The sequence below is a fragment of the Martes martes genome (genome assembly GCF_963455335.1).
Source record: "Martes martes genome assembly, chromosome: 10".
NCBI classification, from domain to species: Eukaryota; Metazoa; Chordata; class Mammalia; order Carnivora; family Mustelidae; genus Martes; species Martes martes.
In genome coordinates this window covers 60,545,194-60,572,343 of record NC_137898.1, presented here as the reverse complement: position 1 = coordinate 60,572,343, position 27,150 = coordinate 60,545,194, and the positions used below count along the sequence as shown (strand labels likewise).

The 27,150-nt window shown below is 46.1% G+C and overlaps 1 protein-coding gene across 3 annotated transcripts in view; it reads left to right on the top strand.

Annotated features, from left to right (window-relative positions):
- The window catches only part of XRRA1 (X-ray radiation resistance associated 1), a 65,591-nt gene extending 41,878 nt beyond the window's left edge, over nt 1–23,713 (top strand). Inside the window, exons 11-19 of one of the 3 annotated variants that reach the window (XM_080815798.1) lie at nt 2,161–2,201; nt 5,703–5,828; nt 15,585–15,678; nt 16,492–16,607; nt 18,450–18,794; nt 21,506–21,704; nt 22,432–22,547; nt 22,714–22,819; nt 23,227–23,713. In XM_080815798.1, coding sequence (XP_080671924.1) covers nt 2,161–2,201; nt 5,703–5,828; nt 15,585–15,678; nt 16,492–16,607; nt 18,450–18,794; nt 21,506–21,704; nt 22,432–22,547; nt 22,714–22,819; nt 23,227–23,480 — 1,397 coding nt within the window. In that variant the 3' untranslated portion in view covers nt 23,481–23,713. The remainder of the gene's footprint in view (nt 1–2,160; nt 2,202–5,702; nt 5,829–15,584; nt 15,679–16,491; nt 16,608–18,449; nt 18,795–21,505; nt 21,705–22,431; nt 22,548–22,713; nt 22,820–23,226) is intronic. The other 2 variants (XM_080815800.1, XM_080815799.1) reach the window with 2 other exon arrangements.
- Nucleotides 23,714–27,150: the final 3,437 nt, after the last annotated feature.

Here is a 27,150-nt window from a genome sequence, read left to right as displayed (position 1 = left end):
TATTACAAAAATCTTTTCGCAGTCTGTAGCTTGTTTTCTCATGTTCTTGATGAATTTTGATGAATAAAAGTTCAGTTCAATCTTTTATGCTTAGTGCTTTTTATTTCATGTTCAAGAATTTTTTGTCTACTTCAAGCCATGCAGATATCTTCCTATATTTTCTTCTGGAAGCTTGATTATTTTAGTTTTTAAATTTTGATCTATGACCTGTCTAAAAGTTTCATATATGATATGAAGTAGAGTCAAAGCTTACTTTTTTATACGGATATCTAATTGCCTCAGTACCACTTGTTGAAAAGACAATATCCTTTTCCCCACTGAGTTATAAGACAGATATTATGGTAAGGTGGGGTCTGTATGTGTCTACATTATTATAGCTTTAGGGGCTCTTGAGTGGTTCAGTTGTTGAGCATCTGACTTTTGGTTTCTGCTCAGGTTATGATCTCAGGGCCATGTGGGGCTCTGTGCTGGGCATAAGCCTGCCTGGGGTTCTCTCTCTCCCTCTGCCCCTCCCACCACCCTGCTCCTGTGCACGTGCTCACTCTCTCTTTAAAAAAAAAATAAAAAATTACTGTAGCTTTGTAACACATTTTGAGAACTGATAGTGAAGTTTTCTAGCTGCTTTGTTGTTTAAAAACTGCTATAGCTATTATAAAGCCTTTGCTTTTGTATATAAATTTCAGAATCAGCTTGTCAATTTCCACACGAAATCCTGCTAGGAATTTGATTAGAATGGCATTGATCATGGCTCAGTCAGTTAAGCGTCCAGTTCTTGATTTTGGCTCAGGTTATGATCTCAGGGTTGTGAGGTTGGGCCCCACACTGGCTGTGGAGTCTGCTTAAGATTCTCTCCCTTGTCCTCTGCCCCTCCTCCCTTCCCTTGCTCACTCTCACTCTCTAAAAAATTAAAAAATAAAAAACAAAAGATAAAAATTATATTGATCCTATAGACCAGCTTGGAGATAATTGACATCTTTACAATATTGAGTTTTCTAATTCATTAAAATAATACATCCCACCATGTTTTTTAGGTCTTTTAAAATTGTTCTCATCAGTGCTTTGTAGTCTTCAGTGGTGAGGTCTTACATATCTTTCATTAGATTTGTTCTTAAGTATTTGGTCTTTGTCATCGCTATTGTCAATGGTACTGTTTTTTTATATTACATTTCCATTTGTTGTTACTGGTACATAGCAATTTTGAACTTGTATCCAATAACCTTTCTAACCTGAGATTATAGGGAGAAGATACGCATTCAGGCAGAGTATCCCGTGGCTCATCTTTCTAGATGTGGGGGCTGTCTCCTCAGGGGATCACTCTTTAGCAGCCACACTTCAACCATGGCCCATCCTCTTGCTGACTCCTACTTTGTTTCTTGTACAAACCCATCCTCCAGTCCTTTACAGACACTTGTCATAGGAGAAGTTATTTGGGCCATGTGATGTTCCACCCCTATTATTATTTACTTCATTTTCATGTAACTTTTATCAGTATATTATCATTAACATGTGCAAGGGGTCCTGTTAGCCAGGGCAGTGGTGAGTAGTGCCTACACAGGATCCAGTCCAAGAAGATGCTTTGATGTATGGTTGAACTCAGATGTTTATTGGCCCATCTCATTCCGATGATGCCAAGCACAAAAATCACTCCACAGCCTCTTCCTTACTGCCGTGCTGCTAGTTATTCTTAGTATCTCTGCTGAATTCACCGTCTTACATTCTGTTTCTACTAGCAAAACCAAGAGTACTTTCAAATCCTAAGACAATTGGTTTGCCTTCTCTGATCAGTACTATCTGCCCGCCTAACAGTACTGATGCTAAAAGAGCTTGCATGTTGCAAAGTCAGAAGGAAGATCAGTGTGGCTGAAATATAGTGAGTGTAGGACAGAGTGGCATGAGATAAGATTGGAGCAGTAGGTGGGAGCCAGATCAGGCAGGACCTCTGCCTGGCCAAGGAGTTTTGATTTTATTCTAAGTGCAACTCACCACCTGACAAGTATCACAGCCAGCTCCTCTTCCCAGTTAGCATTAGAGATGAGGACCAATGAGAACGCCGCTAGGGGTCACCCTCTTGTACACAGAGGTTGGGTGAGCCAGACCCCAGCCTCTCTGGGGGCAGTCAGTACACTCACCAACCTTCGTTCTGTTTCTCTTTTGTTTCAGAGGTTGTGTTCTCATCTTACCCTGGATTTTCAACGTCAGAGGTAGGAACTGCCTGTTTTATATTTGTGTCCTTAAGTTAGAACGTTAATTTTAAAAAACAAAAGTAAGCTAATGAACCCATGAGTGGCATCTATATATATCACACTGAAGAAGCCCGTTCATTGGTATTTACCAAGTACCTACCATGTGCCTGGCACTGCTCTGGCCTATGAACATACAGTGGTGAGGTTGCCACCAAGATGGAGCCTTGGGGGCTCCCTAGTAAATGCCCCCAAAAGCTAGACTCATCCTTGCCATATACACCACCATCAAGGCTCTGATCCTTGGTTTGATAGGCTTAGATGCTTGATTTTTGTCTGGACAGAAAATTGGTTTTTCTCTCAGGGTTAGATGCTTACTAACCAAGCTCACGAGGACTGATCACTATTGATTTATTCATTTACAATAAGAAGTACAAGTTCATGTTCAGCCAACCTGCATCCTTGAGAGGCACCTCAGTACACTCCCTCCCCATGGATAAAGCTGGGTGAGAAGTTATATCAATTAACTATTGCCACATGACAAACCAACCCAACAATTGAGGACTTAATAGCAATTTATTATTTCTCACAATCATTTGGGCTGATTAGATGTTCCATTGGTTTTGCCAGGGCTCATTCATCCAGCAGGCTGGTTCGCTGGGGCCTGGGTTCATGGACAGCTGGTATGGCTTGGCATCTATACAGAGTCCTTTTATTTTATTTTATTTTATTTATTTTTTAAAAGATTTTATTTATTTATTTGACAGAGATCACAAGTAGGCAGAAAGGCAGGCAGAGAGAGAGAGGAGGAAGCAGGCTCCCTGCCGAGCAGAGAGCCCGTCGCGGGGCTCGATCCCAGGACCCCGAGACCATGACCTGAGCTGAAGGCAGAGGCCCAACCCACTGAGCCACCCAGTCGCCCCTATATGGAGTCCTGTTTTTTGTTGGTTTTTTTCTTTTAAGATTTTATTTATTTATTTGACAGATGGAGATTACAAGTAGGCAGAGAGGCAGGCGGTGGGTGGGGGGGGCAGGAGCAGACTCCCTGCTGAACAGAGAGCCCAATGCGGGGCTCGATCCCAGGACCCTGAGATCATGACCTGAGCTGAAGGCAGAGGCTTAACCCACTGAGCCACCCAGGTGCCCCTGGAGTCCTTTTATTATGGACTTCTTTACAGCATGGTGGCCTTAGGGTTCCAAGAGGGCAAGAGTGAATTGCAAGGCTCTGGAATTCAAATGGTGGCACTTCTGCCACATTCTGTTGGTCAAAGCAAGTCATAAGTATAATGGGTACAATTCTGTATGTACAATTCTGTACGCTAGCCACCCGGAGATAGCACAGACCCCACAAGTGAAGGGCACACTCCACAACAAGACTGCCCTCACTTCAGACGCTAGCTGCAAGTTTGGGGGTCCCCAAGCTATCCGCACTTAAGACAAACTGGCTATAAATTCTGGAGTTCACACAACCTTCTCAGGCTCAATAATTTACTAGAACAACTCAAACTCAGGAAAGCACAGTCCTTATGATCACAGTTTTACTATAAAGGGTACAAATCAGGACCAACCAAATGAATAGATATACATAATGTGAGGTCCAGGAGGGTCCCAAATGCAGAGCTTCTGTGCAAAGTGTGTCACCCTTCCACGTTTGCTGTTCACCAATCAGGAAGTTCACTCAAGCCTCAGTGTCCAGAGATTTCTTTGGAGCTTCACTACATAGGCATGGATGATTGAACCATTGGCCACAGGACTGAACTTAATCTCTAGCCCCTCCCCTTGCCAGAGGTGAAGCTGGCTCAAAACCCCAACTCTGTAATTGAGGGGTTGTCTTTCAGGTGCCACCAGCCTCCATCCTGAGTCATTCATTAGCATAAACTTAAGTGTGAACCCAGGGCTTACGAATAACAAAGGTATTCCTATCACTCAGGAAGTTTCAAGAGTTTTGAAAACCGGTGACAGAGACCAAGTTCATTATACAATAGCCAGTCTAGTTTCAAGGGCATAGAGATACAGACTCCACCTCTGAATGAGAGGAGCACCAAGGTCACACTGCCCATGGGCATACATATGGCCTAGAGGGACTTGGGACCATTAAACAGTCCGCCACAAAAGACAGAGATAATTGGTGGTTGTTCAGTGCTCCGATCCCAACTCCCTGGCATCTGAGTGTGTAGTCAAGTGTGTTAGATGGTTGAGATTTGTAGTGGCCCCTGTATGTAAAAGTCAGGTTTGTATCCCTCATGCCCTCAGGTCAGGACACTCACGCCCCTAGATAGTGCAGTCTAACTGCAGGACACGCAGCCTTGCTCCGCATAGGGAATTGCACAGTGGAGGAGTCTGCCTTACCAGAGTGCCACCACTTTCCACTGTGGTGTCTGGCAGATTGCATTTGGATCACCTGGAGGGGAGAATGCTAGACGTTCCCAAGCACCAACACTGGTTTTTGTTTACTCTCACCCATCACTCACCTGTCCCACTTGTGTGGGTGTACAAGTTGGACCCTAGGAGGGCACAAAATAACTTGGCTCCAAGTAGGTGCTCTGCTAATGTTCACTGAATGAACAAGTGAAATTTAAGTGACTTGCTCAAGATTACACAGCAATTAATGGAGCTCAGAACAGAATCCAGTTCATTTGAACCCAGTGATTAGCCCAGCATCTACCCTGTAATTTCCTCTGGTCCCATCTAACTCAAGGAATCAGTGAGTGAACTGAGCCAGGCATGGTTAATCCAGTAAGTTTTATTTTCTGCTTAATGAAACATGTTGATCCTGAGGCAGGCTGGGTTGTGCTGAAAAACCACGACTTGCAAGTGACCCGGGTGCACGAAGTCACATTCGGGCCCAGACTGCTTGAAGTCATGCAGGACTTAGCTATTGATTTATCCTGGAATGAAGAGCCTCCATGGTAGGGTGTGAGCTAACCCATCAGACCAGGTACTCAAGACTCAGATCCCTCGTGCTCTCCTTCTCCCCACTAGGAAAAGTCCCCTTTAAAATGCAAGTAGCTGCTGAGTCGGAAAAGTGTGTAGCTCTTGATAAGGTGGTGAGTTCAAGCCACATGTTGGGTGTGGAGATGACTTAAAAATAAAAAAATCTTAAAAAGGAGAAGTAAAATAAAATGCAAGCACTGTCCTTTTGACTTTTGGAGAAATTTTAGCCCAAATGTAGAGAAGAACCATTTCAGGATAAGCTGCTATAGCGCTAGAAAGTGGGGGGTGGGGGCAAAGAACTTCTGATGTCTACATCACTGCTCTGTTATCATTTGGTCTTAGAGCACTTGAAACCTGAACTTTGGATGCTGGAGAATTAGCTCACCATGTGACCTCAGGGAACTTGGAATCAGAACTCTGGGCCCTTGGTAACATCTCCCATTATGATCCTAGATGTCTCTTTTGGCCAAGACTCTCTAGAATGGTCATTTCCATCACCCTCCATAGGAAGGTGCCACAATGGCCCTTGGCAGCATTCAGCCTTTTATCATCAGGACACTTTGACAATAGACCTTTTTTCCTTCTAAGGCAACCAAGGTATGTGCACTTCCTCCCATATTCGAGATTCTTCCCGTGAAGTCACTGAAGGCCAGGAACCAGACGCTGGCCCCACCCTTTCCAGAGCTGAGGTACCTTAGCCTGGCCTACAACAAGGTGACTCTTCTGCTTCTCTACCTGTTTCCTCGGGGGCACAGATGGGAGGGTGGGATGTAATCTGCTCTGGCCTGAAGGCCAGCTTTATAATTCCCCATTACAGATATGTGGGCTCGGAATTCTCAGGGTGGGGGAAGTGGGGAAAGTGCAGACCAAGGCAGGAGTCCGTCCATGCAGTTATAGATGTTTACTTATTACCATGTGCCAGGCTCTATGCTGCATACTAGGCCTGCAGCTGTGCAAAGAGAGATTGGGCCTCTTGCTTTTTGGAGCTTGTCACCCATAGGGAAGACTGATAGAGGACAAATGGTCTCAATGTAAGCATGCTTAGTGTTAGCAAGAAATTCACGATGCTATGAAGTGTATGACAGGGGCAGTCTAACCTAATATTTGGGAACAAGGAAGGTTCTCCAGAGATTGGTTTCATGAGTTTAGGTGAAGTGTGAGGGAAGAGTGAAGTGAGAAATGTTCTAGTCTGTGGGAACAGCAGATGTAGTCCATGGGACAAATTTAATATATTTCTCCTTCATGTTTTATGTTAACATATTTTTCCAATAGCCATGTACTGTTTGACTTCTATAAACCCCACCAGCTGAGCTCTACTCAAGTCTGAAATGTAGGCAACTTTTAAGGTACTCTGTTTACATTCCTTGTAAGGCAAACAGTTGGTACAGCCACATTCCTCAAGTGTTTTCTTCCCAAGAGTTTTATCATTTTAGCTTTGACATTCAGATCATTGATCCATTGTGAGTTTATCTTTATATATGGTGTGAGATAGGGGTTCAACTTCATTCTTTTATGTGTGAATATGCAGTTTACTCAACACCATTGATCAAAAAGACTACTCTTTCCCCATTGAATGATCTTATCACCTTGTCAATAATCAGTGGACCCATAGATGTATGATGGATCCCTCTTTGATTCTTGAAATTGGTCACTCGTGGGGTTTTTTTTAAGGTTTTATTTATTTATTTATTTATTTGACAGAAAGAGAGAGAGAGAGATCACAAGTAGGCAGAGAGGCGGTCAGAGAGAGGGGGAAGCAGGCTCCCCGCTGAGCAGAGAGCCCGATGTGGGGCTCATCCCAGGACCCTGTGACCATGATCTGAGCTGAAGGCAGAGGCTTAACCCACTGAGCCACCCAGGTGCCCCCACTCGTGTCTTATATTGAAAAAACTAAACTGCTGGTTTCACTGGATTTTTCTACTCATCTCCTTTCCCATTTCATTGATTTCTGCTCCTAACTTGATTTCTGTCCTACTCACATGAGTTTAATTTGTTCCTCTCTTTCTAGTTTCCTAAATAGTGTAACTTTAGATCATTGATTTAGACCTTTTTCTTCTCTTTAATATAAGCATTTAAAGCTATAAACTTTTTCTGCAAGCACTGTTTTTAGCTGCATGCTACAAATGATTAGTGTTTTTATTTTCATTCTATTCAACTTTTTAAATTCTTATTGTGGTTTCTTCTTTTACCCATGCATTATTTAGATAAGTGAAGTGCTTCATTTCCAAATATATGGAGATCTTCTAGATGTCTTATACTTACTATTTCTACTTTAATTCTGTTGTGGTCAGATAATATAACCTGTAAGATTTCATTCTTCTGACATCTATTGAAACTTGTTTTATGTCCCATCCTATGTGTTGAATGTTCTGTGTGCACTTAGAAAAAAATGTGTCTTGGGCAGTTTTAAGTAATAGTGTTCTATAAGTACCAATTAAGTTAAGGTGGTTGGTAGTATAACTCAGATCATTCTGTACTATTGTTTGTCTCTTTGTTCTACCAATTATCAAGAGCAGCATGTTAACATCCCCAATCATGACTGTGGATCTCTTTATTTCTCCCTTTAGTTCTGTCAGTTTTTGCTGCCTATGTTTTAAAATTTTACTATCAGGCACATAAATATCTAGAATTTTTATATCTACCTGATGTGTTGATTCTTTTATTATTCTGACTTGTTTCCCTGTGCCTTGAACAAAATTTCTTGTCTTGATGTCTGTCTTGTCTGATTTTAATGGATTATTTGTTCTTTGGATGTTGAGATTGATAAGTTCTTTAGAGATTTTGGATACTAGCCCTTTATCTGATATATCATTTGCAAATATTTTCTCCCATTCTGTCATTTGTCTTTTGGTTTTGCTGACTGTTTCCTTTGCTGTGCAAAAGCTTTTGATCTTGATGAAGTCCCAGTAGTTCATTTTTGCCCTTGCTTCCCTTGCTTTTGGCGATATTTCTAGGAAGAAGTGGCTGTGGGTAAGGTCAAAGAGGTTGCTGCCTGTGTTCTCAAGGATTTTGATGGATTCCTGTCTCACATTGAGGTCTTTCATCCATTTTGAGTCTATTTTTGTGTGTGATGTAAGGAAATGGTCCAGTTTCATTCTTCTGCATGGGGCTGTCCAATTTTCCCAACTCCATTTGTTGAAGAGACTGTCTTTTTTCCATTGGACATTCTTTCCTGCTTTGTCAAAGATTAGTTGGCCATAGAGTTGAGTGTCCATTTCTGGGCTCTCTATTCTGTTACACTGATCTGTGTGTCTTTGTGCCAGTACCACACTGTCTTGATGATGACAGCTTTGTAATAGAGCTTGAAGTCTGGAATTGTGATGCCGCCAACTTTGGTTTTCTTTTTCAACATTCTTCTGGCTATTCGGTCTTTTCTGGTTCCATATAAATTTTATGATTATGGTTATTTATTCCATTTCTTTGAAAAAATTGATGATATTTTGATAGGGATTGCATTAAATGTGTTGATTGCTCTAGGTAGCATAGACATTTTCACAGTATTTGTTCTTCCAATCCATGAGCATGGAACGTTTTTCCATTTCTTTGTGTCTTCCTCAATTTCTTTCATGAGTACTTCAAAGTTTTCTGAGTACAGATTCTTTGCCTCTTTGGTTAGGTCTGTTCCTAGGTATCTCATGGTTTTGGGTGCAATTGTAAATGGGATTGACTCCTTAATTTCTCTTTCTTCTGTCTTGCTGTTGGTGTATAGAAATGCATGCAACTGATTTCACTGCATTGATTTTATATTCTGACACTTCACTGAATTCCTGTATGAGTTCCAGCATTTTTGGAGTGGAGTCTTTTGGGTTTTCCACATAAAGTATCATATCATCTGCAAAGAGTAAGAGTTTGACTTCTTCTTTGCTGATTCAGATCCCTTTTATTTCTTTTTGTTGTCTGATTGGTGCGGCTAGGACTTCTAGTACTATATTGAATAGCCGTGGTGATAGTGGACATCACTGCCGTGTTCCTGACCTTACAGGAAAAGCTCTCAGTGTTTCCCCATTGAGAATGATATTTGCTGTGGGTTTTTCATAGATGGCTTTGATGATATTGAGGTATGTACCCTCTATCCCTACACATTGAGGAGTTTTGATCAAGAAAGGATGCTGTACACATGTCAAATGCTTTTTCAGCATCTATTGAGAGTATCATATGGTTCTTGTTCTTTCTTTTATTAATGTATTGTATCACACTGATTGATTTGTGGATGTTGAACCAACCTTGCAGCCCAGGAATAAATCCCACTTGGTCGAGGTGAATAATCCTTTTAATGTGCTGTTGGATCCTGTTGGCTAGTATCTTGGTGAGAATTTTTGCATCCGTGTTCATTTTTTCTTCCATTTCTATTTTTTGGAACAGTTTCAGGAGAATAGAGATTAATTCTCCTTTAAATGTTTGGTAGAATTCCCCTGGGAAGCCATCTGGCTCTGGGCTCTTGTTTGTTGGGAGATTTTTGATGACTGCTTCAATTTCCTTATTGGTTATGGGTCTATTGAGGTTTTCTATTTCTTCCTGGTTCAGTTTTGGTAGCTTATACATCTCTAGGAATGCATCCATTTCTTCCAGATGGTCTAATTTGCTCGCATATAGTTGCTCATAATATGTTCTTGTAATTGTATTTCTTTGGTGTTGGTTGTGATCTCTCCTCTTTCATTCATGATTTAATTAATTTGGGTCCTTTCTCTTTTCTTTTTTGATAAGTCTGGCCATGGGTTTATCAATCTTATTAATTCTCTCAAAGAACTAGCTCCTAGTTTCATTGATCTGTTCTATTGTTCTTTTGGTTTCTATTTCATTGATTTCTGCTCTGATGATTTCTCTTCTCCTGCTTGGTTTAGGCTTTTTTTGCTGTTTTTTTCTCTTGCTCTTTTAGGCATAGGGTTAGGTTGCTGTTTGAGGCCTTTCTTGTTTCTTGAGAAAGGCTTATATTGCTATATACTTTCCTCTTAGGACCGCCTTTGCTGCATCCCAAAGATTTTGGACAGTTGTGTTTTCCTTTCATTTCTTTTTTCCTTTTTTTTTTCTTTTCATTTGTTTCCATGAATTTTTTCAATTCTTATTTAATTTCCTGGTTGACCCATTCATTCTTTAGGAGGATGCTCTTTAGCCTCCATGTATTTGAGTTCTTTCCAACTTTTTTCTTGTGATTGAGTTCAAGTCTCAAAGCATTGTGGTCTGTAAATATGCAGGGAATGATCCCAGTCTTTTGGTACTGCATGAGACCTGATTTATGACCCAGGATGTGATCTATTCTGGAGAATGTTCCATGTGCACTAGAGAAGAATGTGTGTTTTGTTGCTTTGGGGTGGAATGTTCTGAATATATCTGTGATGTCCATCTCGTCCAATGTGTCATTTAAAGCCTTTATTTCCTTGTTGATCTTTTGCTTAGATGATCTGTCCATTTCAGTGAAGGGGGTCTTGAAGTCCCCTACTATTATTGTATTATTATTGATGTGTTTCTTTGATTTTGTTATTAATCGGCTTATATAATTGACTGCTCCCATGTTAGGGGCATAGATATTTAAAATTGTTAGATCTTCTTATTGGACAGACCCTTTGAGTATGATATAGTATCCGTCCTCATCTCTTATTATAGTCTTTGGTTTAAAATCTAATTTGTCTGATATAAGGATACCCCAGGTTTCTTTTGATCTCCAGGCTTCCTACCTTTCTGACAGTGGCAGGGGCTCTTCTTCTCCAGGCCTATGCCCCAGCTTTCTCTTGTCTTGCTCCCTGGGTCCAGTCTTTTGTGTACAAGTGGCCATGAATTCTTCTCTCTGCAGCTCTTGAGAATTCTCTTCTCCTGCTTTAGTGCACACTTAACCTTCAGCAGCTCATTAAAATGGTTAGCTCATTTCTTTCTAGTTGTCTGTATGGCACTTACCATCTCTTCCTCCCATCTTCTGCCACACCTGAGCCAGTGTCTGTGTCCCATCACCCCTTTGAGGTACCCAACCTTTCCTTACATTTCAGTCCACATGATTGCCCTGAGACCTTAGCTCTCTGATAGATGCAAGAAAAGTTATGATGTTATAGGTTATTCTGTCTTTTTTCTTATTGTTAGGAGGGGAGTAATACACTCCATTTTCCTTTTTTTTTTTTTTTTTTTTTTTTAGGATTTTATTTATTTATTTCAGAGAGAGAGAGAGAGCATGAGAGGGGGAGACAGGCCAAGGGAGAGGAAGGAGCAGACTTCCCTTTGAGCAGGGAGCCTGACATAGGGCTTGATACTAGGACCCTGGGATTATGACCTGAGGGAAAGTCAGAGACTTAACCAACTGAACCACCCAGGCACCACTACTCTCCATTTTTCTACATGCTTACTTGAGTTTTTAAATTACATTTTTCTTTATGATGGTTATCACCTAACATATATATCTTTTTTCTTTATTATCAGTTGTCTACTGCCAGGATGTAGGTTTGAGAGTAGGATTTTGTTTTACTTATTACTATATCCTCACCGTCTGGATAGCACCTGATACATGATAGGTACCCAGTAAGTTTGTTTGATGAATGAATGATGTTTTGATCACATCAAGGAATACTCATGCTACCTGTGTTGAAATTAACATTCAATTTATTAAAGTTACAAATTTTAAAACCAATTTTATGTTCAAACAGAACTTAAATGTCTAGAATATCCTGTCAAATCTAATAAGTTTTGTGTCAAAAGTAAAATAAATGGGGTGCCTGGGTGGCTATGTCAGTTGAGGGTCTGACTCTTGGTTTTGGCTCAAGTTATGCTCTTACGGTCCTGAGATTGAGCCCATGTCAGGGCATGAAGCCTGCTTAGGATTCTCTATCTCAGGGCACCTGAGTGGCTCAGTCGGTTAGGTGTCTGACTTGTGATTTCAGCTCAGGTCATGCTCTCAGAGTCCTGGGATCAAGCCTTGCATTAGGATCTACACTTGGTGGGAAGTCTGCTTAAGGATTATTCCTCCCCCTGTCTCTCTGTCCCTTCCCCAGCTTGTACACATGCACATGGTCTCTCTCTCTCTCTCTCAAATAAATACATAAATCTTTAAAAAAAAAAAAAAGAGTATCTCCCTCTCCCTCTGCTCCTCCCCCCTTGGTTGATATGCTCTTTCTCCCTCCCTCTCTCTTAAACAAAACAAAACAGGCAAAGTAATCACTTTCACTCAGCCTTTAACTAATATTTACTTAGTTCATAAATTTGATAGGTTAAGTTGTATTTGCCTTAACCCAGTGAAATTGGACAGAAATAGTAAATTGTCATTGGATCCTGAATTTATTTTCAGGGGCATTCAATTCACCTTATGGGGATAGGCTAGCCCAATGGCCACATTTTCCTCACTATATCAGCCAGAATCCTAAGCCCATATCTTTCAGCTGGAACTTAATTTCATAGAAAATGACATCCATGCCATGGATATCTTTCAACTTTCTATCAGTTTTAATTGTAACTTTCTTCAGCTTTTTAGTCACTTGATTTGGATGGATGGAATTTTGCATCCTGACAAATTTAATTATCCCTCCCCCATTTTGTTGTCACTGCTTCTTGACCACCAGATTTGCATATGAGAGACTCTGCACCCTCTTTAACCACCATTTTATAGTTATTTACCAACACATATTAGACTTCTTTGTAGATTCTTCCTCCTTCCCTAGAGTCTAGATAAGAAGTCAGCAAATGTTTTCTATAAAGGGCCAGATAAATACACTACTCTGTCACGGCTACTCAGCGTTGCCTTGTAGCACAAAGGGGAACGTGTAAATGGATGAGCAGGGCAGTGTTCTGATGAAGCTTTATTAAATAGATGGAGGGATGGATTTGGCCCACAAACATTAGCAGCTGACCTTGGTTTTTGTATAGCCTTCAAGCTAAGACTAATTCTTTGATTTTTAAATGGTTGAAAAAATCAAAAGAAGGATACTACTTCATGACACTTTAAAATTATATGAAATTCAAATTTCAGACTCCATAACTAAAGTTTTGTTGGAAAAGAGCCATCACACTTAATAATATGAATTGTCTCTGGTGGTTTCTGTGCTATAACAGCACAGTGGAGTAGTTACAACACAGACAGTATGGCCAGTAAAGCCTCAAAGATTTACTCTCTGGTCCTTGACAGAAAAGGTGGGCCAAGTCGAGGTCTCGATGACCAAATGTAGAGTTGCTCAGGGGCCGAGCCTGGTCCTTCTCCTCTCACTCTGGACTCTCCCCCTAGGGATGGCTTCACAAAGTTATGAACTGTGGCTCACAAAGTTATAATTCCAAAACAGAACCCTCCTATGTACTCCAGTCCACTGTATGCACTGCCTACCTGAATCTCTACTGGGAAGTACATGTATCCAAAGTGAATTAATGATCTCCTATATCTTAGAGAAGAGCGTATAGTTTACTCACACCAAAATCTGGCTGTTGTCCTGAATGTTTCTGTCTCCTTTACATCCCTCCTCGCCACGCATATCTAATCTGTGACCAAATCTTGTCATATTTAGGTCCTCCTTTTTCTTACAAATTCATGTAATAGGTCCCGAGGGACCAAGATCTTTCTAGCTTTGATCTGCCCCCAACTTGCATCTCTAGCCTCATTTTCTTTCTGCTGTTAATCAAAGTGGCCTTCCTTCCGTCCCTCCAACTGGCTTTCCTCCTCCTCGCTGTGAGGCCCTTTACACATGGTTCTCTGTGTGGGGCACTTCCTCTCTGCAGTAGACGGAGCATGCGCCGTGAGCTGCTGCCACACACCTTAAATTCCCCACGACCTCCCAAGTAGGAGCCTATTTCTTGATTTCACAGAATCTACTGTGAGGATTCCAGGCGGGCTGGTGGCCTCACACATGATCTCCCAGAGACCCAGGTCCCTTCGGGCTGTGTCTCTGTCATCCTTCATTCCTGAAGGGGGTTTTATTGGCTCCTTTGTGTCTGGCAGACTGATTGCTGAGCAGTGGAGGGGGTAAGAAACGTAGAGGGTCACACACGAGGTTTCAAATGGGTTGTGCCCGGAAATGATCCCTTCCACCCTGGTTGCATATGACGTGAGTCATATCAGCACATCTAGCTGCGTGGAGGCATGAAGACCATGTAGCTGTGCGCCCAGAAAGTAGAGGGAATGGTTTTGGTTAATATTGAGGTTTCTGTGCTGCATACTCTGTCCCTACCTCCTCCTTAGCATTCAAATCTCAGGGAAGCCTTCCCTCTCTCCCTGCCTGGACCAGATCACCCTAGGACTTGACACGTCTTCTCTCACGGCGCTCGTTGCAGCTGCCGAGCTCTCGTCCTTCCTGTTACTACTTTGGTACCTGTTTCCCCACAGGCAGTGCTCCCTGAGGACGGAGTTCTAGCTGTTTTGCTCATTTCCAACCTAGTACTTGGCGCATGTTGGCATTCACTAATACTTATTTATTGAATGAACACAAAGGAATAAGAATGGATAGATTCATTGCCCAGTGGACATCTAGTGCTACCCACTGGGAATCCAGAGGAAGCCAAACTGAAGGGCCCTCCCTCTCACAGTCCTCAGGAATTGTTGCCTTCCACGGGTCCAGAGTCTGACCCAGTAACTTTCAGGATGCATCTGAAAGGCCACTGATCCACTTTTGGCCCCTCTTATTCTGTTCTGTTGCTAATAGACACCCTTCCCAGGGATGCTCCAACCACTCTGCTCAGCAAGGATTAGGTATTTTTTGCCCTTCAGAAGCTGGCCGCAAGAGGGTAGAGCAGCCTCTGGGCCCCAGACAGCTGGGAGGTCTTCTTATCATTGGCTCGGCTTTTCCCTTAGATGAATGGGTCCCCCCTGTCCTGCCCTCTGTCTGTCCCCAGCTCCAGGACAGGCCTTAACAAAAGAGACCACCAGGAATGCTGTTGACAGACTGTTGGGGTGTGTAGAGGTTGCATTGAGGAAGGTGAAGTGTCAGACAAATTGTATCCCAAAGTCAAAATCAGTGCCTGGCCATAGTTCCAGACTCCTTGTACTTATTCTCATTTTGTCACCAACATCTCCATTCCTTGGTCTGGGCTACATTTCCAGTGTAGAGAAGAGAAAAGAATTCTTAACTTTTTTTTTTTTTTAAAGATTTTATTTATTTATTTGACAGACAGAGATCACAAGTAGGCGGAGAGGCAGGCAGAGAGAGAGGAGAAAGCAGGCTCTCCACGGAGCAGAGAGCCCGATGCGGGGCTCGATCCCAGGACCCTGGGACCATGACCTGAGCCGAAGGCAGAGGCTTTAACCCACTGAGCCACCCAGGCGCCCCAAGAATTCTTAACTTTTAAACATGAAACAGTGATGTGGGATTTCAGACAGGATCCTGATCCTGTGGTTGTAAACAGGTGAAACCACAGGAGCAGACCCTGCCCAGCCCTCAGTCCCGCAGGGCAGCCTCACGTCCCCGGCCCCACCCCTGCCCTAGCAAGCACGTAGCCCCATGGTATGGGGCCTGGCAGCCCTTGGGCAGAGGTGGGGCAGCTTTGACCTGAAGCTTTTCCCTGTCTTCCTCACAGATCACAAAGGAGGATGCCATCCTGCCAGTAGCTCTTTTCCCGTCTCTCTGCGAGCTCATCTTTCATAATAACCCTCTGGTGTCCCATACACGAGGTATGGTGCCTGCAAACCTGCGCCCCCATCCCGGTGCCCAGGGGCAGTCTGGGCACCCTCAGCCCCACCTCATTGAGGCTGAGTCCTGGGCTTGTCTGTGCATCACGGGTGGACATGGTTCTTGGTGCATCTGGGGACAGAGAGAACCACAGACGTTGCTAAGCACTTCTATACCAGCTTACCTGACAGCAACCCTGTGAGGCAGGTGTCATTGTCCCCGTGCCCAGTGAAGGATGCTGAGGTCTGGGGAGGTTCATGATCTACCCAAAGCCCCACAGCAAGAATGAGGCAGAGCTGGGAATGGAACACAGAATTAGCTAGATCCTGCATGAGATCTTTGAGTAACACCTGGCTTTGTAGAGCAGGTCTGTTGTGATCTCATTTCCTACTTCCCAGCTGGGGAGGGACCTCCAGGGGAGGCATGGCTGAGCAGGGGAGGGGGTGAGAAAGTAGAGGGTCACGCAGGAGGTTTCAAGCAGCTGTGTCCTTAAGTAGGTGTTGCATCGTGGGTGCGGTGGGTGCTGCCACCAGTGCTATACCTTGGAGGCACCTTAGAATCCTGGGTCCTAGAGTGACACCAGCAGAGTTCTCTCCCTTGCTTTGTACTATCCTTGTTGCCTTGGGCTAATTTCTTAAGTCTCTGTGCCTCAGTTTCCTCACTTATTGAATGGGAATAATACAGGTACCTACCTCCCAGGGTTGGTGTGAGAATGATGTAAGTTAATACAGGTCTGGCAGTTTGAACAGTGCTGGGCACATAGTAAGCCCCCAGTAAATATCCACTAATAGTAATCTTCCCCATCATGGCTCCAGGGGTCCCTCCACTGCTGAAAAGCTTCCTCCAGGAGCGGCTGGGAATCCACTTGATTCGCAAGAAGATAGTAAAGGCTAAGCATCATATTTTGATGCCTCGGAAGGTCTCGAGGAAGGTAAGGCCTCCAGGGCAGGACTGCCAAGGCCGGAGGAAGTGGAGCCCATTTTACTGCATGTGAACTGACCTTTCCCACTCATCATGGATTCCTTCTGTTAGGTCTGTAGTACTGGCTTTGTCTTCTGCTTTGTGTGTCTGTTACACACAGATACACCCAGAAAAAGGACAAGACAGTCAGAGGGACCCAGCTGTCAGAGTAGGGAGAAGCTGTGAAGGTCATGGAATCTTGCCTCCAACTTTGACAGAGAAACTGAGGCCCTGAGAAAGAGCTGTGGAGAAGTAGGGGAGAAATTGGTCTAAAGACCCAGGGATGAGCCTAGCTTCATCACTTTCCACAGCTGCCTGAACTGGGCAAGAGCTTCACCCTCTGAGCTTTAGCTTCTCAACTCCAAGCCTCCCTGAGGTGCTGAGAGGACTGGATGAAGCAGCAGATACAAAAATATGTTATAAACTCCCAAATCCGCACCTGTGCAAGTTCTACCACCTGTGGGAGTCGTGAATGGCTGCATCAGGCCTAGAATACACATCTCTTACACATAAAGAAGCATTTCCCTATGTTGAGAGCACTCTGCTCCCCCAAACCAAACCCAGCAAGTGGTGTTAGCCTTCTGGGATGCTGTGAAGTAAGTCACATCTCTCCTTCATTAGAAGGATTGCAGAGATTTCTGTGAAATGCTTTTCCCTCCTGAACTTTAGCCTTCCCATGACTAAAAGCTGGCCTGGGCATTGCTAATCCCAAAAGTTAAGTACAGTTACTTCCTCTTGACTCCCTCTGCAGCCTGTTGCTGTCTAGCCAAACTCTAGTCTTGAAGCCCTTAGAGGACCAGAGTAGAATTAAAAGCCAGAAATAGACAGGAGTTCAAAAGGTTTCCATCATCTTCCCCTTGTTTGTTGCCTCCTCTAAGGACTGGACTATCTCCTTCCCATCAGCCAGCTTGAGAGGGGCACAATCAGAGTGAGCCAGATGCTAAGTATGGAACCCTCTCTCCCAGGATAATGGGCTTTTGCTAATTAAGGAAGCTGAGAATTTCAACAGGAAAGAAGTTATCGCCTTGGTTCTGAACCCTGAGAGAGATTTGCCATACAAAACTTCATTTAAGGTGTAGGCACCAGCATCCTGAAAGGGGCCTGGTGCTGCTGCCTTCCAGAGGGACAGGACCATCTCCTCCAGGTCTTCCTAGGAGTCTCTGAGGAAAGTTGAGGGCACCATGTTAAAACTCCATCAAAAGAAGACTGTTGGGGCGCCTGGGTGGCTCAGTCATTAAGAGTCTGCCTTCAGCTCAGGTCATGATCCCAGGGTCTTGGGATCGAGTCCCACATCAGGCTCCCTGCTCTGCGGGAAGCCTGCTTCTCCTCCCACTCCCCCTGCTTGGTTCCCTCTCTCGCTGTGTCTCTCTCTGTCAAATAAATAAATAAAAAATCTTAAAAAAAAAAAAGACTGTTGAGAGCCTGAGTGATAGGATCAGGGATGTAGAATGAGGCAGAAATCAGATAGTCCAGGCTCTGCCACCAAATAATTCTGTGACCTTGGACAAGTCATCTTCTCTCTCTGAGCCCTCGCTTCCACTTTTATAAAATAAAGAGAATTATTTATAATTATAAATATTTAATATTTTTTATAAAATAATTATTTCCTGGGTAGTTTGAGGTGTAAATCAAGCAACATCTGCCATGTACAGGGCACATTGTAGATGCCCAGTTAGTGGGATTTGGCTCCCTCCCTCTCCTATGAGCCCTCGTCCAGTACCCTGATCACAGTACCACTGCCTTAGTCTGGTGAGGTCCAGGAAGAGAGATTCTGATTAGGAAGCTAACCAGTCCAACATTTCTCCCGTGACAGGTGAAAACCCAAGTCCCAAAGGTTCCAAAGCAGCCTTTGCTTCTCCATCATCTCCCTGTGACCGCAGTCCCATCTCCCTCAAAGGAGATCCCAGAGTCTGAGGCAGGGCTGACTAAAGAGCTCTCCGCTGCCAGCAGTCCTCTGGAGTCACAGATACCTGTCGAGGGCGTGGAGGGCCTTTCCCTGTCCCACCGGACCTTCGTGCCCCTACCTCCCATCTGCTCCGATTCCACCGTGCACAGTGAAGAGACCATGTCCCACCACAGCGACAGACCCAGCCACCTCAGCCCAGAGCACCTATCAGACGAGGACACCAAGAGCATGGAGTCCATATTCTTGACCCAGGTGCCTGGTTCTCCTTCCTCTGCCTTGTTCCTAGCTCCCGGAGGCTCCTGTGTGACCTTGGCATAGCTGGCTTGCTATAGGCAGCCAGAAGTGAGCCCAAGACAGGTCTGGAAACCAGAAGGAATCACCCCTGGCAGGCCTGCAAGCCCCTCTGGGAGCTCCACTGAGCCAAGGCTACTGGTGGGGGGATTCCCCCAGAGATAGTTCACGGTCCTGTGCCACAGACAGCATCTGGGGCCTCGCTGGGGCACAGTTCTGACCAGTTTTTCAGAAGGGCTTGACGCTGCCTCAGCCTATCTGTATATGGTCACATCACTTCTGATGCTGCCTCTGAATCCTGGGATACAGATGGCTGAGATGAAGGTCCTGCCCTTGAGCTATCCTCAGCCTGCTGGGGGAGCGCAGGAACAATGCTTGCAGTTGGGGAAAGCAGGATCCTCTGCCCAGACCAGGAGGGCTCCTGAAAGAGGTTCTGATGAGCTGAGCTTTGCAGGCTGAGTAGACAGTGACAGTGACAAGGTGAAAACATGGGCAGGAGGCATCCTGGGCAGAGCAAATAGCATGAAGCAGACTACAGAGGACAGAAAGTGGCAGGTGCAGAAACCACAAATGGTTCAGTGTCTGGGTAGCAGGGTGACACGTAGGAAAAGGGAAATAGGAAGCTGGAGGAGCTGGCAGGACCCCTCGAGTGTTACTATACCACTGCCTTTCCTCAGCTCCCTACCTGCCATCTCACCCCTCCAATCTGCCAGATCTTTCCAAGATACACATGCATACATCTATGTCTGACTCCATCCATCCATTATTCCACAAGTGACTTACAGTGACATACACATTTATACGATATAAAACTATCTTTGTGGGGGCACCTGGGTGGCTCAGTGGGTTAAAGCCTCTGCCTTCAGCTCAGGTCATGGTCCCAGGGTCCTGGGATCGAGCCCCGCATCGGGCTCTCTGCTCGGCGGGGAGCCTGCTTCCTCCTCTCTCTCTGCCTGCCTCTCTGCCTGCTTGTGATCTCTGTCAAATGAATAAATAAAATCTTTAAAAAACAAAACAAAACTATCTTTATGAACTATATCAGAACCTTTTAGAACAAAGCAGAGTGTAAGTAAATATTTTAAAACGAGCTTGAAAAAAATGAGCTTGAGAAAGTTGGATGAAAGGAAAATACGGACAGGAAAGGAAATAAGGTCTCACTCACTCTGACCTGCTCACCTGCCCTGCTGCTCTGGGAACAGAGGTGTATTGCCAAAATGCAATTCTGGGCTTCCTAGGAGCCAAAGGAATACGGTCAACTGAATCACTGTGATGGGAAAAGTCTTTTCTTCCCTTGCCAAATTGCCAAGGCTCTGACCTCCAGCGCAGAGTGGAACAGAAGCAGAAAGAGCAGACATGTTTTACTCCTGACCACAGGGAGAAAGCTTTCAGTCTTTCACCATCAATTCTGATGTTAATTGTGGGTTTTTCATAAATAGTGAGGAATGTGTTGAGGAAGTTTCTATTCCTAGTTTGTTGAGTGGGTTTTTTGTTTTTGTTTTGTTTTGTTGGGTTTTGTCACAGAGATGTTAGATTTTGCCAAATGCTTTTTCTGTGTGTACTGAAACAATCGTGTAGTTTTTGTCCTTTATCTGTTGAAATGGTATATCACATTAATTGATTTCCAGATGTTTAACCAAGCTTGTCTACCTACGGTAAGTCCCACTTGATCATGATATATAATCCTTTTTACAGGTTGTTGATTTGGTTTGCTAGTATTTTTTGAGGATTTTTATGCTTATATTCATAGGGATATTGGTCTGTATTGTCCTTTTGTGATGCCTTTCCTTAAGTTTTGGCTTCAGGATAGTAACTCAGAGAATGAGCTAGGAAGTGTTCCCCTTTCTAATTTTTGGAAAAGTTCATGAAGGATTGGTGTTAATTCTTTAAATGCTTAGTAGAATTCACTGGTGAAGCTAACTGGCCCTTGGCTTTTCTTTGGAAGAATTGTTGAAATCTCTACTTGGTACAGATCTATTCAGACATTCTGTTTCTTCTTAGCCACAAGCTTTTGTGTAGGGTATAAACAACATCCTTACATATGAAACACAGCATCAGCAGTATGTCTCTTATAAAACCATTAGGGTAGGCTAAAAATGTGAGTGCAGACAGTGGTCACTCACCCCCTTAAAACTCCTCTGCTGACTTTGCCATCTCCAAAGGATAAAGAAGATTCAAAAACAAATCAAAACTCTCAGGTTGGCTTTTTAAAGTCCTTACTGATCTGCAGCCTGTTTATTGTTCCAGTGGCCCCTTTTTTCACAGTACACCCCAAAGATACCAATTTGAAGGTCCCCCAGATCCACCTTGCCGGGACTTACATGGGTGGCTTGGTCCCTGCTCTTCATGGCCTGCAGCAGGCCTCTCTCCCCAGCACTGTTGCCCACCCCTCTCCCCACGCCTGCATGGGGACGGCCATCCCACTGCTTCAAGACTTCATGCAGGTTCCTTCATGCCTTCCTCCAGGAGGCTTCCAGGCCTCACAGGCAGGGTGAGGGCTTCCTGGACTCACCCAGAACCTTTGTGCTCCTTTCTCCTCCAGCGCTTACCAAGGTGCACAATCACTGTCTTTCATGACTGAGTCCTCTCACCCCTTAATGGGGCCCAGCATGGGGACCTGCACAGAGCTCATGCTCAGACGTGTTAATGGAAGCTGGTTTTCTTCTTGGGCACAGGTGGGTGAGCTGCCTTCCTCCATCCTCCAGAGGGATGATTCAGCCATTAAGGAGGAAGATCAAAGACCACCCCAAACAGCACCCAGAGAGGTAAAGGGGGCTTGGAGGAAGCCCCCGACTGCCTCCCTCCCCAGCAAGTACCATGGCTACGAGGAGCTGCTGACAGCCAAGCCTGATCCAGCCTTTGTTGAGCCAAAGGGTATGTGAGGAAAATGGCTCCAAAGCAGGGTCCCTCTCCACAGCCCAGAGCAAGTCAGGGCAAAGCCTCATTTCTAGACCAGGATGCTGTCCTTTGTCAAAGGGCACCTGAAGGTGTCCTGGTTTGGAGCCTCCCATATCAGGTCCCCTGACCTGGGCCTTCATTGGATTTTGAGGCACCACAGGTGTTCTGAGATTCCAGCCAGTCTAGCCCCAGCTGCTCTGGTTGAAAAAGTGTCTCCGGGAGGTGTCTGAGGAACAGATAACTAGACTGGTCGGATTCCTGAGCTCCTTCCCAGCCTAGCTAAGCCCCAAATTGAACATCCCCAATCCTCTCTCTGTGGTTTGAGGCAAGGGAGGCAGTGCTTCCTCTGAGCCCCTTATTTCGGACTGATGTGTTAACAGTTTGTGCTTTCAAAGGAACTGGCTGGCACTCAGCTGTGGTGTCATGGGAGTCAGTCCCTGCAGTGGAACCCACTGTTTAATGGGGTTATATTGGGGTCAGTCCTTTTCCCCTAGTGCACCCAGGGGACGAGTATTCACCGAATGAGTGATGGAGGTTCAGGCACTGCAGCAGATCAGAGAGAGATGGGGCAGTGTGTTCGTCTTGGGGCCTCTGAAATCCTTGCACCCAGGGCTGCTGTGACACTGGGGAATGATGAAACTGGGGGAGGCATCCAGCAGATGGAGGAGTACCACCTTGCCCAACCCTCGCCTTTTTGCCTTAGGAATCCAGAAGAACGCGCAGGCCCTGCAGCGCATGCTGAAGTGCCCGCTGCTGTGCCACTCCTCCAAGCCCAGACTGGACACGCTTCAGAAACGCTACGTGCCCAAGAAGAAGCGGGTACATGGGTCCCCCGCATGGTGGCTGTCACCTCCCCACCTTCTGAGGGCCATGCTTTCCCAGTGCCAAGTGCTCCCCTGCTTATTGCTGCATCTGTATGAGGAGTGGAGGCTGCTGGAGGCTGAGCACCGACCCGCGGTGACCGGCTCCTCTTACCTTGTGTCAGGCCCAGAGGATCCCCGTTTCACCGCCACGGAAGACTCGAGCCCAGCTGCTGGATGACCTCCTCATTCGCATGCGGGATCCCCGGAACATTACAGAGGCTCCACTAGGTACAGCTCTGCCCACCCCCCCACCCCCATCCTCGGCAGCCGGAACCCAAGACTGAGACGTTCGCTCACCTGCTGGGAGGAGGCCCAGGGCCCTTGGCTTCTGCCCCAGCTCTGTCCTGTGTGCAGACGGAGAAGCTGAGGCCTGCCTGGAGGGAGGCAGGGTGTTGCCTACACTCATACAGCATGTTACAGACCAGAACTAAGGCTTGAGGTAGCATCAGGAGGGGACACCACTGGCTTCTTACTGCCCTGAGCTGGGGAGGCCATTCTCAGTCCCCATAGCATCCTCCTTTCACTCCATCCCACTTTCGGGGGTTGGTGGGGAGCGCTCTCAATGCAGACCCCACTGCTTTGGGCTGGCGGAAACCAGAGCAAGTTTGGTGCCCCTCGGGCTTCTCTCCCTGCAGGAGCTGTCCTGCGCCAGCAGACTGAGCGGCGGCTGGTGAACCAGAAACAATACCTGGAGGCCAAGCGGCTGCTGAAGGAGTTCCAGGCCCGCTACCGGCAGCTGGTGCGCTGCTCACTGCGTACAGTGTTTAGGGCTGCAGCACCACCCCCAGGCCGCCCAGCACTGAGCGAGGGCCAGCCTAGGTTTGGCCGCTTCCTCGAGTTCATGGATGAGTTCTGCCAGGGGCCCACAGCCAGCGAATCAAAAGGCTAAGGGCTGTGCACGGGGCCATGCGCACTGCCCTGCCTGTGCCTGACGCCTTCCCAGGGCTCTGTGCCCTGGACCACACCTTGGGGCTGGGTGTGCCAGGTGCAGGCCTCAGATCTTGGCCTGGCCTTGCTTGCTGGCCGCAGAGACTGGGTAACTGGTCAGGACCTCCCCTCCCCGGGCTGGACAGGACCCAGCACCTGCCCAAGCAGCAATAAAGAGTAGGTGCATATAGAGCAAGGTAGCCTGTGTGTTTTCTTGTAGATTGGGCCTGGCTGCCAGGCTAGAGAAGGATCTCGGCTACGCACATCCTTCGGGAAACCTGCCTGAGTCGCACCTGCCCAACAGAGCTGCAATGAGCACTGGCATGAAAACAAGGGGGTTGATGGAACAGAAAAGCAGCACCGACTCTAAAGCTCAGAGAAGTGAACTAACCCATCCACAGCCAACAAAGAGTACATGCTGCAGGGGCAGGGGGCAAAACTGAGGTCACCAGGCCCCTGAAAAGAAGCTTTATTTTGTTGGGCAGCATTGCCCATGATGAGGGCAAATGGAGAGGAGGGGGAAGAGAGCATCGGGAATTCCCTTACCAGATGGCCATGGCCACAGAGTTGGGACAGGCCGAGGGGAAAGGCTTGCATGGTTTCCTAAGGTCCTCTAATCCTGGACACCAGCTGCTGTCCCATATGCGAACGCTGGGGCTCAGGAACGGATCCTGGGGCTGTGCAAGTCCAGCCTGGGCTCACAGGTAATCTGATTCCGGCCAACGCAGCCTGTGGGGTTGCCCCATTTTTGTGAGTCTCCCAAGAGTCAGCACCTGCTACAGAGATGGATCTAGAGAAGCCAGTGGGACTGAACCACAGCCAACTGTGGTCATAGTGGACACACCCATCTACGTTCCTACAAGTCATACACATAGCCACCCATGACACAGGCACCCGGATGGATAGACGTGGTACAGGCTCACCCCGCAGTGGCATTCGCAGGCAGGGTGTGTTGCTGACTTACCACTTGGATCTCCTGAGGCCCCAAACCACCCTTCCCCTAGCCTTAGGAAGGAGAAACCACCCCAGGGGTGACCCTGCAAGCCGTGCTGGGCTCCAGTGCTAGAGAACTGGATTGCTCCTTTCAGCCAGAAACACTTACCAACCATAGGCTCTCCAGCCTGAAAGGCTCTTGGGAACATACTATCCTAGCCTCAAGACTGGAAGCCTCCTGCAGTCCCTGGAGCAGATCATTCAGCTCCTGCTTGCACCCCTGATGACAGGGAACTCACTCCCTCCAAAGGCTGTCCCTTCTTTTGTTGGTAAAGCTACCAGACAGTTCTAGCTACTGGGCTGAGCTGTCTGCCTAAGTCCCTCGGCACACCTAGCACTGCTGGCTCAGGAGTGTGTCAGCTCCCTCTGCCCAGCCAGGCCAGAGCCCTCGCCAATGTGAGAACATCCTGGAGGGGCTACACCTGTCTGGGCTAAACACTCTTCAACTCAGTTATTCCACATAGGATACCATGTAAGTAAGTTGGTTGCCTCTCCTAGTGCCTGTTTGAAGTATGCGAGGCAGGCTCTCCATCTACTAGTCACCCTCCCACGCAGGCAAATTGCATCTCTGGAAGCTGTATTATCATTTACCAATTGTGTCCATTCTTTTGTGTCTCCAGAGTGATCTGGACTTAATCACATCACCAGGGTTCGATGTATTAACCCTCTTACTTGCTGTAGGATAGAGGGCAGGTTGCCGTCTCCTGACTGCGCACAGGAGAAGAATGAGGTATAAATAAATCAGCTGCAAGGGAGTGGGAGCAGGGGCCGCTGGTAGAAAAGCCCGTTGTCGCTGCTCCTGTTCTCTCACAACTGACATGTTTCTGCCTCGTTCTCCTGTGCGCCGTCAGGGGGCGGCAGCAGGTCATTTAACCGTACCTACAGTGACAGTGGGGTTTGCAATCTCTGTGGGTCCTTCTGGTGTTAAAAATGTACTTTGAGGGCTCTTGAGCGAGCAGTGAAATCTGCTTGTTTTCCTGAGTTTTGTCCTTTTTTGAAGAGACATGAATTGGTCCACATCTCAATGAGTAAAGCCTCTGACTAGAATTGTCAAAGGAACAGGAATTCATAACTATTTGGGGAAGCCTTTTGGGCGGCATCCGCCCTCCCTTCTGCCAGCAGTTACTTACTCTCACAGAACATCTGCACTAGAAGCTTCGACCCCCTGGGCTGCTTTCACCCAGCACCCCCTTCCTTCTCCATAAGCAGATGGGAAGCTTGCTGCCACACTCTTCTGAGCCTTCCACAGCCTTCTAACAAGGGCAAACCAGAAGAAATAATTTCTCCTACCACTAATTCTCCAAAACTAGGTAGGGCCATCCTGTTCTAGCCACTCATCCAAGATGCCGGTAACACCCTGGGAGCTGGAGGTGGCCGCAGGAGAGGGAACTGAGAACTTAGACGCAGACTGTGTCTCACGATGCTTGCTGCTGCAAGATACCTCCCACCCCTACGGTGGGTGCAGAGTTAAGATTCTGGTCTCTCTCCCCCTGGCAGGCCCAGTCCAGAAGATCCAATCCAGAAAGCAATGCAACCTTAGAGTTAGCCGAGACCAGAGCGGGAGGGCACCACCCTGAGTTGACTCAGCCCAGGCAACAATAGGAAAAGCAATCGGCGGCTTGGAGTCGGAGGACCCAACTTTCAGGCTATGTCAGGGCCAGAGTTTCCCATCTGTAAATGAGGGCCCCCCTTCACCACACCAGGCTAGCAGGGAATCCATGAGTGAGCTGTGTAGAACATTTTCTGTTACTTTAGAGGCCAAGGGACAATCCTATTCTGTTCATATATCTCCAAGCAGCTGCCTTATTTCTTGCAAGTCATTTTAAAAACTGTCTTTTGGAAGTCTTGGGCCAGATTTCAAAAGTCCCTTAAGTGCTGCCTCACCACATACAGCATGTCCTACATTAGTCCTTCAAATTGGTTTTACATGTTTAGATGGGACAGCAATACATTTGTTCTGTTTGATGAGAAATCCAAGGGGATTCTGATGAATTCCTGAGCATTGCTTCCAAAGCCGGTATTTTTAAAATCAGACGTTCTGAGTATAGCCCCAATATGCAAGGACAGTCTCGCCCAGTACATCTGTTCTTTACTCAAGACTCGTGCCTTCATTAGGAGTAAAAATGGTTGAATAGACCATTCTTAACTTAGACCTCAGACACAGCACACCACGGAAACCCCATCTCGCCTCCTAATTTCTCCCATCATTCTGAATGCCAAAGCAAGACATTCCAAAGTGGGGCATCTCCCAGAGCAAAGACGGCTCCAAGAATCAAACACACCTAGTCTAAGCTTAGCCCAGATTTGCCTGTGATTGCGCTCTATAGAGGTTAACTTTTGACTAGAAACAGAATATTCACTTTCATGAGTTTCCTTTACTGTGTTCTCAACGTGGGCTTCTCCTTGAGCAGGCAAACATACACTGAAGTATGCACTTCGGTACTGTTTAAATAACCACATCATCCTGTTTGATTCTGTGCCATTTCTTTGTTGGCAGAAGCATCCCTGACAGGGCCTGCCCTGTTCTGGGTCTTTGTCAAGATGCTATTTGTGATAAGTCCACAAGGGTCCAGGCCCCATGTCCAATTCTAATGTAGACAGCAGGTTGGAAACTACTATACATCCCATTTTCTGTTTCT